The sequence below is a fragment of the Leptonotus elevatus genome, chromosome 6 (assembly GCF_054856555.1).
Source record: "Leptonotus elevatus isolate MCC_2025b chromosome 6, RoL_Lele_1.0, whole genome shotgun sequence".
Lineage (NCBI taxonomy): Eukaryota > Metazoa > Chordata > Actinopteri > Syngnathiformes > Syngnathidae > Leptonotus > Leptonotus elevatus.
The window spans coordinates 8,923,320-8,943,623 of NC_141244.1; the positions used below are offsets into that span (position 1 = coordinate 8,923,320).

Genomic DNA, 20,304 nt, shown 5'->3' on the forward strand with positions numbered 1-20,304 from the left:
CATCCAGCTTTTTCAGGTGCTTGGCACGGTTCAGTCAATGACTGTTTACAGAAAAAAAAAGTGTACTCAAACCCTCTGTTTACGCTGTATATATTGCTTCTTAGTCGCATAAACATTCTGAAAGCCTGGAAACATCTATGTTTTGTTTTGTGTTGCATAGAAACACCTAAAAATGCATCACCCTCACATTTTACAATCTCTGGTCAAAGTCCAGATCCGATTTTTATTCTTAATGCATAAATGAGATCTGACAGGGACTGACTAAAAGCAAAAGGACGTACTTTTCCCTCAGCAAGAGAAACAAAAGGCACATAATTAGCCCTGCAGCACCTTTTAATGTAATATTTTTGGGGAAAATGACTGAAAATGTAAAAAATAGCTTTTTCTTCGATGATAAATGTAGTAAAACCCAATAATGTAATAATTTGACCAATAATGTAATAAAAAATCCTGACTGATAATGTAATACTATTTTTACCAAGATTACAGTAATTTCTGGACTATAAGACGCTACTTTTTTTCACTTGCAATCGACCCTGCAGCTAATGCAAAGGTGCGGCTTATCCATCAGATCACAAGGGGGCGCACTATAAAGGAAGCGCAAGAGTGTCAGGCAGAGCAAAACAAACTAAGTGAGCCCAAATACAGTAAGAAAGACAGAACAAGAGCGAGACAATTGACGCGCCTCATTATGGAAAAAAAAGTAGCGGGAACCCGGTGCGGTAACATTAAAACACCTGCGTCTTACAATCGGGTGCGGTTTATATGTGTAACAAACTCGAATATTCCCCAAATTTAGCGAGCACGGTTTATAGTCAGGTGCGCCTTCTAGTCTAGAAATTACTGTAGATTATTTGAGATTTATTACATTGTTAGGTTCATATATTGTACATGCATAGCAAAAATTTAATTTTTGCTGTTAAATGTTAAATGGAGTTGATATAAAACCCACAAAGGTAATTTTAAACGCTGATTTAAATGGAGGTCAGTATTGGAGTCAGTTGACAGTTGATTGATTCAGTGTTAAACCAACTCTGCGGAGACCAAATTAAAGGGTAACTCAACACTAAATCAACTTTTTTGCTGATTAACTGTATAAACTGGTGTCTACAAATGTTGTCTTCATGTCCTGGTCATTATTTTGACGTTTTAGTGCATGTTTGTTGAAAGCTTGAATTTGGGGCAAAAACTTTGTGTTTGGTGCCATTTCATGGTTAAACACTGGGATAAACCTAATTTGGCTGTTTGTCCTCTCATTATGGGCTCTGCGCACAAAAGGCGACGTCGCTCGCTCTCAATTTATTTCCTATGTAAGCAGGACGACAAAGCGGAAATTGCCCCCCCCCCCCCCTCCCTCCCCCTCGACGGCACACGTCATTCGTGCATGTGAACATTTGCGCTCGTACTCATTGACGTGCATGCGAAAGCCCGCGACGCGATACTAGAAAGTTGAAACCTGTTCAACTTTTGTCGCTGTCGCCAGGGCTTCAACCAATCAGCGTAGGTTTCATTGATGAGCCAATGAACGCAGGGCATGCTACATAGTGGACTATCCAGCAAAATGGATTCGATTATTTTAGCAGTGTCCGACTATCATTTTGTTAAAAACAAAAACATTTTTTTTATCATTTTGTACGATACTTCAAGCAATGATTTCCGTGACGTCAACAAAAAGGCCGGTGCATGAGTTTGCCCGGTAAGTTTTCTTTACCGTTTTTGTAATAGTTAATAATAATAATAATAATAATAAATTTTATAGGAAATGGATGGATCTTCATACTGGAATTACGTACTGTAGTGAAACTTTTGTGTTTACAATTACAATGTTTCGATTCCCTCCAATTTAATAGACAATCAAATCTGTAATCTGTAACTAGAGAGCGACGTCTGCTGCTGCTGTCGCGGCTGCTTATCGCGTCCCGTGTGTCGAGCCCATTACACGAGAAGTGGCCAACTATGTCACCTGTGGACCGTGACGTAGTCGCCCCCCACCACCCACCGGCTCAGTCTCGTCGTACACGCCTCCTTAGCAAGTTGCTGCTGTCAGTCACAGCCGGACCACGCCCAACCCTCTCTCCATTCGCAACCCAACGGTCCTCCAGGCAAGCGCTGATTTCAATTCTTAGTGAGGAGTGGAGCAAGATTCTGATTTCCTGTTGAGTTGAGCTCTGCCGACTTCATTAGGACAGGCTGTGCCGCAAAGACTAATGCGAAATAATGTCATACGTATTACATTATCAGTTATGTTATGACAATATTAGTCAGGATTTTTTTATTACGTTATTGGCCAAATTATGACATTTTTGATCAAGTTAAGAGCAAATTTTATTACATTTTCAGAAAATTTTACGATTTAGGGCGCTACAACCCCCCTTTTTGATTTGTGCGTGTTTTTTTAATCTCACTTAATTGTTTGTGATTAGTATATCACATCAACACCATAAATATGAAATAGAATTTGATATAAAATTGTTTTATTTATTAAGAGGGGAGAAATCCAAACCTATCTGATCCCAATGTGAAAAAGCAATTCCCCCTACTACTGTAGCTAGTACTTAAATGGTGTTTGTGGTAAGTTTTGCGTCTTTTGCATCACTGTGGAGGAATTTTGTGCCACTCTTTTTTTCGCAGAATTATTTAAACTCAAGTCATATTGGAGTGTTTTAGAGCCTGAACTGCTTATTTAAGGTCATACCACAGCATCTTTCAGAGGTCTAACTATTTATTTATTCATTTATGTATTCATTCACATATTTATTAATTATAACTTGGGATGTTTGATACCGCTTTTTTTTTTAGACCTATACCAGTACGAGTATTCAACTCTTCAGTAGTCATTGATACTGATACCAATTACCAATAACATTAGTGCTTTTGATATATAACCCCCCCACCCCCCTACAAAAAAAAAACAATTTTAATGAAAGACCTATATATACACCAATACAGTGTTCGCTCCTATTTTGCTTGTTCTTCTGTTACTCATGTTGTTATTATTATTATTTATTTTTTTACTTTTCAACAGCTTCCCAAAGATGGCCAGGACCACATGAGGTTGTGTTCTACGGTGAAACAGAAGATAGCCCAGGACTAATGCTGTGGAGGTATCCTGAGCCTCGCGTCCTTACCTTCATCAGGATAACGCCGGTTCCTTTCAACACCACGGAAGACCCGGAAATCAGTATGGCTGACCTAGGGGACGCCTTGCAGGTAAAAATGGGAAAACGGTCGATTTGAAAGAAAAAGTCATTATGTCTATGAATGTCCAACACAATATGTATTGGTTCTGACCCGGCAGTTCAACCTGTCTGTTCACGGCAAAATTGGTCTCATTGGAGCATCTGTAGGTGGGCATGCCAAAGTGACCTATCATAGAATGACGTATTCTTACCCAAACACAGACGTATATCACATTATCAACGATGACACATCTGGAGGATGTGAAGAGTGACGGTGTGTTCTGCATCTACACATTATATATTATCTGTCTTGGAGTCGTGCTGCTAAGACGAAAGTGGTAGGGGCCGACGCAGCAGAGATAATCCACAAAGTTCCTTCACTGCTCCTTGCTCAACATCATTCACAGTGAACTACAAATAAATTCTCCAGGCTGGGCTTTGTGCCAATGCAAGAGACCCACACCTTACATGTTATTGAATGACACGGAGCCCCGCTGTCCCTCCAAACATGTAATGTACGGTGAGACAGCTGTGAAAGTCATCTTACATGCACTCGCGTGAAAAGCCAGGTGTCTTCAAACCCAGATGAGGTTATGTTTTTGGCAGGCTGTTGCAGCTACTGAGTCTACTAAGGTTCGGTGAGGGATGAGACATTCCGTCTTTTTCTCAATCACTAGTTTTACACGTTCCAATGCACCAGCTCCCTTTCCGGCATAATTATTTTGAAGGGCATGTCCCACTTACTTTTCTCCTTTGTATTTGACGTAGGGACATAGTGATACTTTTGACAAAACAATTTTACCCCATCTCGTGTTTTTTTTTTTCTGGACTTAAGTGTTGTTCTATGAATGTAAGATGGACCAGCATACTGTATATAGAGCAGGGCCCACAGCTGTAAAATCAGAAATGAGCAAAGCTCCAAGTCTCGAGCTGATTGGCCTCATATAGAGTTACAGATGAAGGAGGCAGAATGATATTCAGCCTGAGAGAGTGGTTGATTGGAATAGATAGCAAGGATGATTAGGGGAATTTAGAAGTGAGACTAAGCAAGAGGCAGGAGATAAAGATAATATTTTGATTACCTCATTTAGTGACCTGAGAGTGTCAAAATATTAGAAACACTTCTCACTCTGATGTGTTGCAGTTGTAAACTTCTGCCAACTGGAATCACAAGAACTAACTTATTGTTTATTTTTAATACCTACCGGTACCTACCTAACCCAATACCTAAATTAAACATGATTTTTTTTCTAATATATAATTTTTGATACAGATCTTATGTTGGGTATCATTAAATTGTGCAACTTATCATTATTTTTTGTGGAAGACAGATATTGTATGTTTATTTATTTTTTTAAATGTATTTTTTATTTAACTCATTCACTCCCAGACATTTTCACTGAAGAAACCCCCTTCGCTCCTGCCTATTTTACTGGATTTTGACAGATTTTGCACAGAATATTCTGTCCTACTGCTATAAAAACTGGAACCTACAAAAGAAAGATTAGAATCTCTTCTTTCATCAGGAAAAAAAGTAGATTTGTATCTGTTTACGTTTTGCAGCAATTAGCTTTAGAATATAGCTAAGTTTCATCATTATTCACAAACTGGGAAAAGAGCTGTTCTCTTATACTCTGCTGCCACCTGCTGCCACTACCATTGTTTTAAGCAACTTTTTCATGTGAGAAGCTGTATCAAAGCCTTCTTTCTGTATGCTCTTGCATAAAAAAACACACACACAAAAAAAAACACTCCCAAAAACATATAAATAAATTTTTGGGAGTGCAGGTCAAAGTATTAAAAAACGTATTATATGTTTTTGGTTTGAATGGTTAAATTAGTTAAATTATATATATGCATTTGGTAAATAAAAATAAAAAAAAATAAATAAATATATATATATGCATTTGGTATAAAAAAAAAAATAATAATAATATATATATATATATATATATATATATATATATATATATATATATATTATTATTATTATTATTTATTTATTTCTTTTTTTACCAAATGCATTTCAATTGTCGTCAATTATAAATGGATTTTCGCTATTCCCTAGTCCCTATCCCACACGAATAACAGGGGCCCACTTGGTTTAGTTTTTGAGACAAAAAGTTCATGCTGACCGTTTTGTGTCCACAACAGCAACATTTTAGGTGAGCAAGACTATTGGTACAGCTGGACTTTAAGGGGATTACATTTAGTGTGACTGCTTAATGGTTTTGTTTGTGACAGAAAGGTTTTAATTAACCTTGCATGCATGTTTGTTCAATTATTATGTTATGCACATTAGTTTGTTGCCCCCTGCTTTCTGACACCTTTTCAAGTACTGCATCCCACGTGTAGGATCCCTCATCGCTGTTGATGGTCCTCGGTGCTTGTCTCTGATCTCTGGTTTCTTTAATCCAGTTGTGCTATTTTGTTACTTTCAACACGGATGACTTTGGCGTTGTCCCAGTCCGTGATGGGTTTTTTCTCTCTTGCAGTGGTCATTGATGGCTGATGGATTTTTTGTCTTCTGTACTTTTTTTCTTTCATATCATGTGTGTCTTCTTGCTTTTTCCTTTCCGTATTACTTTTTCACATCGTAGTGTTGTTTTTTTCATGTATTGAATGCCCGGTGGCGGCACGGTGGATGACATGTTAGCACGTCTGCCTCTCAGTGCAGAGGACGTGAGATCGAGTACGGGCTTCAGCCTTCCTGGGTAGAGTTTGCATGTTCTCCTCGTGCCTGCGTGGGTTTTCTCCAGGTACTCCGGTTTCCTCCCATTCCAAAGACATGCACAGCAGGTTAATTGAAAACTCTAAATTGTCCCTCGGTGTGATTGTGTGTGTGAGTTGATGTTTGTCTCTGTTTGAGTTTGAGATTGTCCCATGAGTGGTGGTGATATCACGATATGATATGAAACACCGGACAATATAACAGTATATCATACAGATCATGGATCCCCCCCCTTGATAGACAATGTGTACATACGTTAAATCGACCACCATTTGCCTGGTCTTGCTGATGTTTAGATTCAGCTGACTGTTAGTAATCTATTTTGTATGCCTTAATATGTCTCGTTTTATGAGTGATGTGATGCTATCTATGCTGATTTCACATGTCATTCAGTGTTTGTAGTTGAGATGGGGTTTACTTTCAAGGAGACATTATGAACCATGTTTCACAGAAAGTAAATAAGACCTAATATTATGTATGAATCATTTGCTTGCAATAGTCATTATAATCTTTTTCTAAATTTTTATAGCAATCAAACTATTTTTCGGGCTGTATTGTTCACCATTCATTAACCAAGACTTTTGGAAGCCATTGAGGTACAATGTCTGTGGATATTATACAATATGTTTGTGGTCCAACCATAATAGTTGTTTTGAAGAAATCAGACGTAGCCATACTTCAATATTCTAGCCAAAGCAGCGTTCCAGTTACATTTTCCAATCATTTGTCCCACAGAAGAAAGTTCTCATCACGAGTTGGTACTGGTCAAATAAGTTATTGACCTGCTTATCACTTGGTTTCATCAACGTTAATTAAGTCTATGACAGGCCTTAATTGATTCCTGAGTCGTTACTTACATGCTCACACTCAATGTTTGGGCTGATGATCCTGGCATGTGCAAGGTGTTCTTAAGATCTTCTCTTGTCAGGTCTGTACTGACCTGATTGTATTTGTTGTGATCATCAGCGTCATTAACATGCAGTTGGGAGCAGGCCTCGTCCTTGTCAAGTTAAAACATCTTGGAATGATTTGCATAATCTTATGACACGATCTTTAACTCATTCTTGTCTCTCTTTTAATTTAAGAGAAATGTGTCACTGTATATGTCAGATTTTGCTGCATCCAAATGTATAAACCCTTTAAGAGCAATGCCCTTTCAACACTTAATGTAGGTAATTAGTACATAAACTGACGATACCCCAAATACCAAGTTGATGGAATTATTAACATGCATGAGACTACTTTTGAGTTATGTGCGAAAATGAGTTATGCGGCAAGAAATGCAACCTGTGGTTGATGAACATGTGTTTTCCACATTTGCTAATCCCCCTGTCATCTTGCCTTGTTTCTGGCCTAAAATAAGTCTGTTAAACAAATGATGAGTGTTTCATTCAAGTGTTGAAAGGAGCAGGTTCTGAGCCCCCATCGATTACTGAAACCACCTTTGGGTAATGTGAAATGGCGAGATAATTTATCTCTCCAGAATCCATGTTGGATATGATAGAGCCCACTGTGTAATAAGCCCTGAGAAAGTCATAGAAAAAGAAATCACACCGAGCTTTAGCTGTGAGCTAGCTAAACATGCTCAAGGTATATAGTGGGCAATAAACATTATTTAGGAGGCTGTGGGTGAATGGCCTTGATGCATGTTTCTCCATTTGAAAAACACATGACCTTTTAAAAGAAATATGATTGTGAAGTAATCATAATTTATTGGCTTTCTTGCTTTTGGTGTTACACAGCCCAACTTGCCTTAGACTCGTGTCCAAATACTCACATCAGCCTGTCAGTTGTGTGCGAGCACAAGGCTTAGGTTCAGGGGGGTTATTTGAACTGGACCCCTCAGTCATCAGCCAAAAGTCATTGTGATCCCAGATGTAGTAGATTCAAGCCTCTGGCCAACAAGCAGCTAGCCTTACTTTATGCAGAAGTGCAGATGTTTTAATTATTTCACTTCCTCCCAAGACCAGCAAAAAACGTAAAGAGTCAAAGGACGGAAATGCAGCCATAAAAAACACAAATGATTTGGTTTCTTTTCCAAAAAGAATTTAACTCACTTCTCATCTAGACACTACAGAGTGAGGGGGGGAAACCAAGGCAGTCATTATTTCTCAGGCCTATAGAATTACCACGGAGCCACACAGAGATGTAGGCTGATAGATTTTGAGAAATGTAAAGTGAGAGGCGTAGGAAAAGAAAAAGAAATAAGGAGCAAAGAGAGCTGTCTTGTAATTCCTATCGCTCGCCTACCTGTCATGTCAAAGATTTTCTGAAAATACCTCTTAAGGAGTGATTGCAAGTGGACAAAATGGCATCCATGTTTTCACTCTTCCCTCATTCTATTTGTCACCGCCACAAATCTGCTGCTGATGTGCTCCCTGTCTTTACTACTTTGCTCAATAGATGAAGGTAAGGGCTTGTAGTTGTGAGCCATACCTCTTGCATGTCCCCAGAGCAGATCATATTTATAAAATCAAGTTCCCCTGCATTTTAATAGTTGTGGTTTCCCAACAAGTTCCAGTGTCGTCCAGTGGGAATTCCAAAGTACTACTTTTCCTCAGTTGTATTACTGCTTACAATATTTTCACACACAGATGAAGGAAAGTGGCAGGATGAAGGGAGTTAGATCAGGAAATTGACAGATTTCTGATAGAACCTCTGCATGTTTGCACCTGTAGAGGGCCAAAGTGATGATGGGACAGAAAAAGAGAGAGGGTGACTCAGTGAGCACTGTGTCCTTTTTCCCCCCCTACCCTTTATCTTATCCCGTTGTTTCTCGGTGTTGTTCTGAAGTCTATCCATCCATCCATCCATCCAGAGAGATGTTGTTCTCTAAAATAGTCAAGAACTCCCTTCACATTGTAATTTATGAGTTAGTACAACACAAAATGAACACTAAAGGAAAAAAAGTTGGAAATGTACAGATCCATTCTCCTAGGCGCCATCTCCGGTCACTCAAAAAGGTGACTTGGTTCTTGAGCTGGAATGGATTAACAAAAATCCTACTTGCAACTGGTGTAGCTAGTATTTACTGAATAAAGGAAAACAGTGCTTAGAATTGTGAGTTGGATACAGCCCTCAGACTCCAATTAATAAAAACCTTAGGGAAGTCTATGAGCTGTTTAGCTTAAGTGCGACGTTGAACCAATAAGCACGCAAATGGGTTTTAGCCAAGATAACTATTGTTTTAACAGGACAGCACTCAAGTAGACTTGCATTAGTCACAGCTAATGCACTATAAAAAGAAAAAACTGTTCATGTGGTTTAATTTGATTTGGTTTTTACACCTCATCCACCAAAAACTTCACTGTCCTTTTTTAAATATTTTTTTTTACAACTTCAGCATTACATCTTATCCCCGGTTCTCCACAGTGATTAACGTTAACATATATTAGCCCACATGAGACAGCATAGCGAGAGTAATATTCAGAAAAAAAAATCCTTGCATCTCCTGAGTAAACATTTGCTCAGGCTGATGTCAATTGAATTTTCCTGCTGGCTGATAAGACGTAGCGAGCTGTGGAATTTTTTTATTATTTTTTTTACATACATAGACAACGGTCACAGAACCACCTAATCTGTGTTGATCTTTTTAATAAAAGTCATGGAAAACAGGGCAGGGTATGTTAGCAGTCAGAGCCTCAGAGCAAGCTAGGGGAGTCTTCAGTTGCACAGGCATACTTGAACTTTGATTCAGAGATCACACCTGGGTTCATTGTGGAAATTGAAATCATTTCTTCATGCTGTGTGTTTGCTTTAGGTCGCCTGTCTTTAATTATCCTTCAGAGGGACTGTAATGTGTCAATCAGTCCAAGACAAGTAACTCCATGCAAAATAATAGTTTGAGGTTTGGCAGAAACTGAAGTACTTGACAGTGATGGAAGTCAGATCAGCCAGCCGCCTGAGATGTAAAGATATTTATAAATAGTTTTGAATATTTACTGTACTTGCCCTTAACATATGTACGTTTTCTTGGCATTTGAACGCTTCCAGAATGGAACTTTAACTAAAGAAATAGAGTAACCTGGCAGTCTTTCATCATCAAGTCCTTAAAGACTTCCAGCAGAGGGTGTGTGACGTAGTTATACTTACATCTTGTTCATCAGATAAGATATACACACACAATCACAGTCAAACTAACAATACTGACTTAATTTACTTGCACTTCATAAGACCACCTGTATATACATGTACAGTATACAGTCATATTGTCTTTCATAGACACAATTATTTGTCTTTTCTTGAATACAACCAGGCGATGTATGCAAAGCTGCATTTTCCACCGAAAGTCATGTCCATGCACATTTGGTCAATGGCAAAGTTTTTTGTGTTTTTCACATTTTTGATCCCCTGAAAATGGAGTTGCTTTGCATAAAATGGCTGCAGTTCATAAATGTCTATACTTCTGCAAAGCTCGAAAAGGAAAAGTTCTGTCAAATGTCTTTCAATTGTTTTATATCAAATGTATTGTATAAACAACAGCAATTCTAAAAGCTAAATTCAGCAAGAGCGGAACGATTTTCAAAATAATTGAATTGTGATTTGTTATACCCTTCAGTATTACAATGGTGATTTAACCCCTTATCGTAATTATTTTTTCAGTCCTCTTCCAATATATTTTTAAAAAACAGAAGCAATACATTAATCTGTTTTACAATTTTATATATATACATATCATTGATTAGTCTTACGCTAAAATAAGGACAAATGAACCATGGATTGATTTGAAAGACGTTTTATGTCATGTGTGTTGAGATAGAGCAAGAGAGAGAACTAAACACTTTGACTTGCAAGGCTTGGTATCTACAAGTCACGAAGTCCGATAACATCAATATTGCAAACAAATCAGTGGCTTTATCACTTTCAACTTTCCAGATTTCATGAAACAATTGCATGTAAACATGTGGAACTGCACTTTTTAAGCACTGAACATATCTAGACACTACAGCATTTGTGGGTGATAGGGACCAGGCTGGCCCGCTAATAGTGAAAATCCACATGTAATGACCCAAAAATTAAATCCCCAAAATTTTTCTTCAAAAAAAGAAGAAGCTGGAAACCATTCAATATGCATTTTTGGTGAAAAATGGGGGGAAAGCACCTACTAGCCAACAGAAATGAATCACTACACACACACACTTGTTGTTTTAACGACAGGCTTTGTGATTTGAAAAAAGTATTCTACTACATTATGATGTGGATTTTAATTTGATTATTTGTTCAGCCATAAAATGTCTCATATTAAGAGCAACATGGTAGAAATGCAACAGCTTCTGCCCAATTCTCTACATTCCATAGTCATATCTGCTATTGTTTGTATAAAATAAAACAGGTGAAAAAATTTGTTCTGGGAGTTCTCTTAGTAGACTGTCTTGAGTTTCCGCTCCAGTGGCAAGTGCTAAGGTTGCGGGTGCACAACTCTGTCGGCTGCAATTATGAAAATTTGATTCCAGGAAGCCCTATGTGGCATTTCATACACAATGTAAACTATGGTTACCTCATCTGATCAAGGTTCAGACCCCCGCATACAAATGTAAAGGGGGTACACACTACACATGTGCGCACTGGCCCTCTTGACAGTTCCAAATTGTCCTGGGAGCACCGTAGCTTTAGTAAACAATTTGATTTACACAGACCAATGCACTCCACATACACCTTCATGCCTTGGTGTCTGGCATTTATCAGGTGGACTGCTGAGAGCTCCCTGCCACTACTGATCCATCAGTAGCAGGGTTCTGCAGGTGGTCAGTGAAAGCTGAGAACTTGGTTTGGTTCACACAGGAGCACCCACCCACCACATGCATGCTAATGTTGGCGCGCTGTAACAGAAATGAATAGAGCCCTGCCAGCCATCGAACTGTGAAAATGCTCACATAACCTGATTATTATTCAATGTGAATAACAGCCCTAGGGCAGAAATGTAAATGGCTGGCTTGGAGCCGGCAGTTAAGTTATGCTGTGGTCATGCAATGGTATGGATGTGACTTGTCATCTCGTGCTGAAAATATTTTGTTTTTTTGACTTGATGAAAAATTGACTTGTTTTGTAGGTGAATGAAAAGAATAGCTCTCTGCCATCCATCCATCCATCCATTTTCTGTACCGCTTGTCCTCACAAGGGTCGCGGGGTTGCTGGAGCCTATCCCAGCTGGCTTCGGGCAGTAGGCGGGGTACACCCTGAACTGGTTGCCAGCCAATCGCAGGGCTAGCTCTCTGCCAATTACCATAATAGAATGGTAATGTATCAAAAGCTTTGTGTTAGCTTGACAACAAATGTATAAGAATACACAAAAAAGTATTGTTTGTGCAATAGCAAATCTTTGAAATGATGCTATTTCTTTGTCAGTCAGGGTTATATTAGTGAGTTTGTAGGGTTTTGAGCCGAAGTTGAAATGATGTAGTGTTCTGAACCAGCAGATTCATTTGGGGTCAAAATAAATATATAAAAACTGGGGCGTTGGAGTCCAAGTGCTTAAGTGTGTTTGTCATCCCACCACAAATGTGGCAATTGTGATTAGCTCCACCCAACATTTGGTGTTCTGTACTCTGATCCATTGGGCTGACGATAAAGAAATGCACCAGCTTTTGTGATTTTTTTAAAAATAGGAAATGCAGTGGTGCCTTGAGATACGAGTACGAGATATGAGGTTTTCAAGAAACAAGCAATCATTAGGTTGATATTTCTGCTTTGACGTTTGACGAATGGTGGCAGTTAACATTTAGGCAAATAGTGACTTCTTTCCAAAGTAATATGGTGTAATGCCACTCCCAGTTGAAGTTTACTGTCATACTGAATATAAACCTAGGAGAATTACACATTGTGTATTTAAAACAAACACATAGCCTTTATTGCACTAGCTAAATGCTAATGCTAACACTCTTTGATAAACACCCTTTAAGATGCTGATATTTGAACACAAACGGTCCAACACATTTAACCATTCAATACAACAGTATTGAGTCATATTTTCTTTATCTTCTATGAGGAGCTGGAACTATCTATACACTGGGCGGACCTCCATATGCAATACTATATCCGTCTGCCCCTATACTGCCCCATGTGGCTGAGGCACAAAGTACATTGAATTGAATGAGAAAGTGTGAACAAAACTGTTTAGTTGACCCTGTAAAAGGACAAAAAGATCAAATCTTAAAAATTTGACACACCACATAAAAGTGTGTGCAAAATTTGAATGCTATAAAAAAAAAAACTGCCCCCAAAACAAATCCAGACAGCTGAGAAGGTGAAAAAGAGTTTGCCGCTATGTCTCAACAATTCAGTACTAAATTGTTCTCAGCCTTTGCACATGTTTTCAACACTTAACTTCATGCATATTTAATGTGTTTGAAACCAATCACGAAAATGACATTACAAGGTCTTTAAAAATACACAAGATTTTTTGTTGTTGTATTTTTGGGGGGGGGGAATTTAGAACAGATTAATGGCATATATATGCATTTCAATGGGTAAAGATGATTTCAGATGAGTGATTTGTGCTACGAGCCTAATCATTGAATGAATGAAATAAATACCATGTCATCTTGTGACTTTTTTTGTCCAGGTACCATGTAGCCTAGAGTACTGGGATGAGCTCCAGCAGGCCTTTGTTCCATATCGGGACTTCAGCCTGTCGGAGAGCCGCGCCTGCCAGCTGCATCTGCCCAGCCTCAGCTTCACGGATCAGCAGAAGGAACTGGTGGCCTCAGACGTGTGGAGGATTGTCCTCAATAATAACAGCGAGGGAGGAGACGAACAGAGGTAAAAGAATATTCATCTCATTATTGTATATCCTTGTGGACAGGCCGCCTCATCTTACTGTAGGAGCTAGGGTGGATAACAATGGTGACAATTGGATATAAGAATGGAAAGGGAAGAAAACTTAGAGGAGGAAGTCAACTTTAAACATTTCTTGACAATAATATGTTATATGTGACCTCACTAGTCTAAACATGACATTCCGATTAATATTAAATTTGTGGAATATGAGTTATGAAACAAAATCCAGCCATTTTTATCCATCTCCGGGTGCGGCCATTTTGCCACTTGCTGTCGACTGAAGATGACATCACAGTTGCTCAGGGCTCAGGCAACGACCAATCACAGCTCACCGGTTTTCTGAAGCTGAGCTGTTATTGTAACCTGAGTCCTGAGCAACTGTGATGTCATTTTCACTCGACAGCAAGTGGCAAAATGTCGCATTTGTGATATTGATAAAAACTGATGGATATTGCTGCTTAACTCAGAAGCCACTAACACAATATTCACCAGAATGCCATATTTAGACTAGTGGGGCTGCATAGAACGTATTATCGTCGATACATTTTTGGGGGTTGACCATGTAAAAACATTGATAGGATAAAAAAAAAAGAGCATCAGGTTTTCCCAATCCAAACTTGACAGTGGCGAACTGAACTAATCCATTCAGCATGGTGGAAATTTAGCGTCCCTCTGATCCACTGATACTCCGAATTGTGCCAACAAGGTAACTTTAAAATACAATGTAAATAAATAAATAAAAAAGCTGGTGGGATGAGTGTGGTGTGGAATAACCTGACTGGCCCGCACAGACCCGACGTTAAACCCATCAGAGCTGAGGATGGGTTCCTTCCCAAACACATTTGTGATGAATTAGAATAAAAGTTGTGAGCCAGGCCCTCTCATCCAACTTCGATGACCTTTGACCTCACAACTGCTCATCTGGATGAATGGACAGAAATTCCCACCGACATCTTCCAAAATGTCATACAAATTCTTCCCAGAAGAGCGCAAGGTGTTGTTGTTGTTGCGTGTCCAATTGTAAGTAGCTGTTGGAACTTGTGTTGCCGTGTGTTGAGATGATTGAGCTATTTTTACTGTACTGTTTGCATTTACTTGCACAATGGGTGTGAGTGAAAGTAGGGCGAGAGCACACATCCAGGCGACTAAGCGCAAAGAGCCAGCATTGTGTCCCTTGTCCCACATATGGTGAGCAGGAGCTGGGAGTGGGTTTGGAAGGCGTTCAGATCGGCCTAATGAGATTTCCCAGCACACCAAGTGCCTGTCAGGCCCCATCCGGATTCCTTCCTGCTTACCTTGAGTGTATCTAATCGAGGGAAAGCTCACGGGAAGCATGAGGAGTAAAAGCCCCCTTTGGCTTGGCTCACAAGTTGCCAGAAGGGTTGGGTCAACTTGTAACACCTCAAAAAGAATGTGTTTGGTCTTCCAGTCTTACTACCACTGCTTCTCTTCTCCAGCATGTCAGCGAACACCTTCTGACTTCTTATGGGCTTCACGCATTCTCTTTGCAATTTCTTCCCATCTTAATTCACTTATTTCCTTTCTCCTCTGTTTCCTCCTGAGATTTGGGGAACTTTAAGTGGAATAGAATTTGCCAAGCCCACATTCTGTGTGGCTTAGAGAGCCAGACGAGCAGAAAAGGGAAGGACCAAGAAAACATGTAAGAGAAGAAACTGGGGTGGGGGGGTGCCAGTAAGAGTGTAAAACTAAATATACATCTGACTTTCATTATAATCATACTCCAAACATTACATGTACTTTGTTTAAATTATTTGTCTTTTTTGATCATGGATAATTCCACTTTTCTAACTTACTCATTTCTTCTATAGTTTCCGGGGGGGGACACTAAGAAAAAAAACCTTCAACTTACAAATGACATCACAAATCGTCAACATAACATAACTATTAATGTGCACAGGGTTCTTAAGACCACAAGGTTTCGGAGCCAGTTAGAATTAATGGACAAGGAGAGGATTGCTTGCATTGAAACAGCAAGAGCAGCGACCGTAGACCTAATTTCAAAATGATGAACCATGATAGTGTGTGAACCATTTTCTTGCAAAAATTACTATTATTCAGATAATAGATGTTATTCTTCAATATATCTCTCATATTAGAACATATCACATTTTATATATTTGAATTATAAATGCCTATATATACAAAAAGTATTCCGGTTATTGTGATTATGGGGAGTGGTGTGCCTCAGGGTTCAATTTTAGGCCCTTTATTCAACGTTAGTATGCTCCCATTTGGCAGTGTCATCAGGAGGCACAGAATGAACTTCCATAGCTATGCAGACAATACATCCAATGGATGCTCTTTTAAATTGTGTTTTATGCATCAAATCCTGAAGGGCAGAAATCGTTCTCCATCTTAACCAGGACAAAACAGTTTTTGAAGTTTTAGTCATCGGTTCTGGGGCTCAGAGGGAGAAACTTTTCACCACAAAATAACACCTGGGTTTTTCAAAAACCCACTTGTTATTTTTGTCTCCTATCTCACTTTTGGTTGGTTGGTTGGTTCATTCATTTATTCTCTTATGAATTTTGAATCGAACAAGTCTCAAATCTGCTTCTCCTCATTGCCTTCAGTTCCGATAGTGAGTCTGGATCCCAACTGCCATGCGATCAGTTGGTATCTCCCATGGCCCTGGCGGCGTGCACCCGTGTGGATTCCTGCTTTGCACCTTGGTTTGTCCCCTCCTTGGGTGTGTCCCTGCAGCTAGCACAGATGCAAGTTCACCTCTGCCACCATCTAGAACAACTGGGAACAGGTCAGGATGCAGAAAACAGATTCATCCTAAACTCAATTAACATTCAAAGGTTGAATCAGCTTAGTTGAACATTCCTCTCTTCACAGTTCCATCTCAAAAACTTCGACCCTTCCTGCCAGACAGGAAGATACCTCAGAAACAAGAGTTCATGGTTCTTGGTACTTTGGAGCCACAGATCTTCTTGCGTCAGTGGACCAGTGGACCAAGGCATTGTCAGGAGTTCAACTTTTCCACCCAGCTAGACTGCAAGCTGCTGGAGTATCGAAACTTAACACAGCTGCAGGTTCTGCAGCCCTGTGCGATACAGGTAGTTCACATTACAACTACAGAATATGATGAGGACCAATGCAAACACTTGATGAGAATCTCTAGTTGTACTATGCAGGTGTATAGAAATGCATTTTATCCCTAGTTGTTGAAGTCTCTCGTTTCAGTAAAAAAAATAAAAATGAATACGAATCAGTGTTCTTCGATTAGAGTGTAGTAACAAGTTGTATTGATTAAGATATCTGATTTACATGTATGTGCTGTGTTTCAGGGCCAGGCTACAGCCACATGTTGTCCTCAAAGCAGTGTGTGGGAGGCAAACCTCTTCATTGAACCTATGTTTGCCACAGTCAGTCAGTATGCCATCCATACGTTGGACACTGCCCTGAAAGGCTGGCAACAGGTAAAACAGATCACATCTGATACATTAGTGGTCCAGAAGCTCTTCCAAACTACTTAACATTTTATAGGAAATGTTGAGTAAATATATTACATTTCTGATTTACAAAGATCACAAACAGGCTGTGCACTCTTTTGGCTACAGGTGTAAAAGTGGTGGAGACCATCAAATTTTAGATTAGTGAGGGCACAACGATCATGTAAAGAACATTTTTGATTTGACTTCCACTTTGAAGGTACCTCTAACTGTTTTCATCATGGAACATTTGAGAGAGCCACAAACACATGCTTGTAAATGAGTTAAGTGAAGAATTTGGAAAGGTTACTGGAAGACAAACAAACAGTTGAAAATGAATCTATTGCTCTGGTAATTTTGGGGAAGCCAGTAACCACATAAAAGCCATGTATTGTTTGATTTCATTTGCCCCAAGTACATTTGAATTAATGTGTCTGCCCATTGTTGTGTTTAAAACTTGGGACAGAAGTCCCGAAAAACTCTTTTGGGAGAGGCTAGCACCAATTGCCACAGTGCATTTGATGCTAGGAAATGTAGAGATGAAACAAGTTTTGTCGTAGGACATGATTCCTCCTTGCTTCTTGTCAAGCTCCACATCAGCCATCAGATCACTCAGAAGCTCAAAAAATGTCTTTGCTCAATAGGTGATATGTTGCAATAACTTTTGTTTGTGGCATTTCAAAGATGTTTGTTTACTCAAGTGGAAAAGCCCAATTCTGTCACCTTTTTTTAATATTATTTTAACTCAAAAGGTGGTATAAGCACATAGTAAATTATGTAGAGTAAATTTGACACTATTTAGAGTGGGACCGAATAGATTCAGTTTTAGAGTAGGCTAATATTTGCACTTGGAAGAAAGTAAAATAAAGAATGGGGATGGGGGGGGGGTACAAGTTACTCAAGGGTTAAGGAACAAACTCACGACCTTCAGTTTGGGAGATTGCCCCTCCTACCGTTTGCTTATCTCCAAGAGGAGACCAAAAATTAGATATTTTTAAGATTCCAGCTGACACGAGCGATATACTAACACACAGCAGGAGCTGCATGGCTCAGGGAGTAGATCGGCTGTCTTCCAAGCTGATGGTCGTGTGTTCGTTCCTCAACCCTTGAGTGACTTTTATTTATTTATTTCCCATTTCTTTATTTTACTCTCTTCCAAGTTTAAATATTACTCTAAAACGGAGTCTATTTGGTCCCACTCTAAATAGAGTCAAATTTACTCTACAGAATGTACTGTGCAGGGCTCCAGACTAACTTTTTGTACTAGGAGCACAGTGGCCCCAAAACTGAAACGTTATGAGTGCAAGAAGAAAATTTAGCAGCGCACATGAATCACAACTTGACTTGCAAAGTAAAGATTTCCACAAATGTCCACTGTATAACTGACAAATGGCGAAAGGGTGGAGCAGACGTTGGTCAGGATCAAAATATATTCCAAGAACAATAATTAAAAAATATATCAGTCATTCATGTGCGAGTAAATGAAAAATTTAGTTGTACTGTCTCAAATTTTAGCTGCAAAAATCTGCACCTTTTAGCGGCAGTCTGGAGCCTTGAAGGTTAGGTATAATTTTTGATTCTTTTTTTTTTTTCCGTTATGTTTTACTTATTGTGTTTAAGTAGTAGGCTAAAGGGAGTTTTTGTTTTTGTTTTGCTTTTAGTGCGCCTTTATTGCTGTTTGTTCCTTCACATCTGCTCTCTCTCAACCACAATGTAAATCGGTGAATGTGAGGAGTTTGGGAGCTGGAGACTACAATTTGTGCAAACAAAACAAAATAGTATTTTGTTGCACTTTCATTCTATTACATTACTTGACATTCAAACATTTGACTTGATTGAGACAATTAAAGCAACTTGAGCTTCTTCTCCTCATTTTTGCTTATGGTACAGGCCTATTAAATCAGTCAGGGAAATCCCAAGAAAATACTGTATACAGTATGCTCTGATATAGAATATGCACAAAATCAGTTGCCTTTTTCCTGTCATGTGGAATATCAGCTAAACAAAATCATAACAAAATTGGATCGGTTCACAAGAAGAGTTTGATTTTATATGTCTCGCTATATGCACGTACACAATGGGACCGTCCTTTTTAGTTTGTTGTAAACCAAAGACGACTGCAGTGTGCCTGTTGTAGGACTTTAGCACGTTGGTCCTCGTCGTCCTCCCTTTCTCAACACTCACCACTGCCTCTGGTAGCCAGCAGCGCACAGCGTTTGAAGCAATGCCCAAGAAAAATATTGTAAGATTTGAGTGATGACACCTGCCAAGACTTCATCTGGCTCAGGTCCTCCACCCACTTCTCTACCATACATACATGCTTACACACTTGGGACGCTCTGGCTTCGCATGGCTCTGCTCAGCTGTGCTGACTCATTATACTGGCCTCTGGGGACATGAAGGATCCTGATGGTTTTACTTGTGAGAAATAATAGCTGCTTGAGATTTTTATATTGAAAAACAGCTGTGCTCTTTACCTGTGGAAAATAAAATCTATCAAATACTTACAAGTCGGTCTTAAATTAATCGTTCAGCTGTGATTTTAATGTTTATTTTTACTCCATCATCAAAGTTCTAATTAGGTATGTTGGATGATAGATCATATTTGAGCATTGGTTTCATTATTTTATTGGTGCAAACTAATGCACATTTCCAATTTCTATCCGTTACTTTAGCAATAAATAATACTCGTATGGACTCGAGCACTCAAGGAAACTCATAGTGCAGCACTGAAGTAGTGTTTTGGACTTGTTGATGTCTTTAACCCAACTTGCCAAGCATGACCACTTGGTCATGTCATATCCCAAAGGGATGGTCTGAATTTCACTTGGGGTTGGTTCGTGGAGTTGTTGAGTTTATGTATTGTTTTGATTGGACTTAACAGCAGCAACCTTGGAACTTGTGCATTACTACTTGAACCACTTTGCTTAACACAAGAGGGAAACACACCATAATTATGAGGTAAATGTAACGCATGTGGGTACGGTCGTTTTGGAGACGGGGGAAGCGAGAGGTCAATCACAAAACACAAAATGGTGGAAGGCCTGAGCTTTAAATATGTGTTTGATTAATTGTGACTAAAGCTTAGACATGCATGTGCATACTTGCACACGCACGGTTCATACACCATAAAATGTGATCCAAATTGAAAACCTACTCA

General features: G+C 39.2%; 1 protein-coding gene across 3 annotated transcripts in view; it reads left to right on the forward strand.

The window, feature by feature from the left end:
• vps13b (vacuolar protein sorting 13 homolog B) overlaps positions 1-20,304 on the forward strand; it is a 337,674-nt gene that overhangs the window by 265,327 nt on the left and 52,043 nt on the right. For all 3 annotated transcript variants that reach the window (XM_086077615.1, XM_086077616.1, XM_086077614.1), the window contains exons 41-45: positions 3,026-3,210; positions 13,472-13,668; positions 16,281-16,462; positions 16,549-16,769; positions 17,001-17,132. In XM_086077615.1, coding sequence (XP_085933741.1) covers positions 3,026-3,210; positions 13,472-13,668; positions 16,281-16,462; positions 16,549-16,769; positions 17,001-17,132 — 917 coding nt within the window. The remainder of the gene's footprint in view (positions 1-3,025; positions 3,211-13,471; positions 13,669-16,280; positions 16,463-16,548; positions 16,770-17,000; positions 17,133-20,304) is intronic.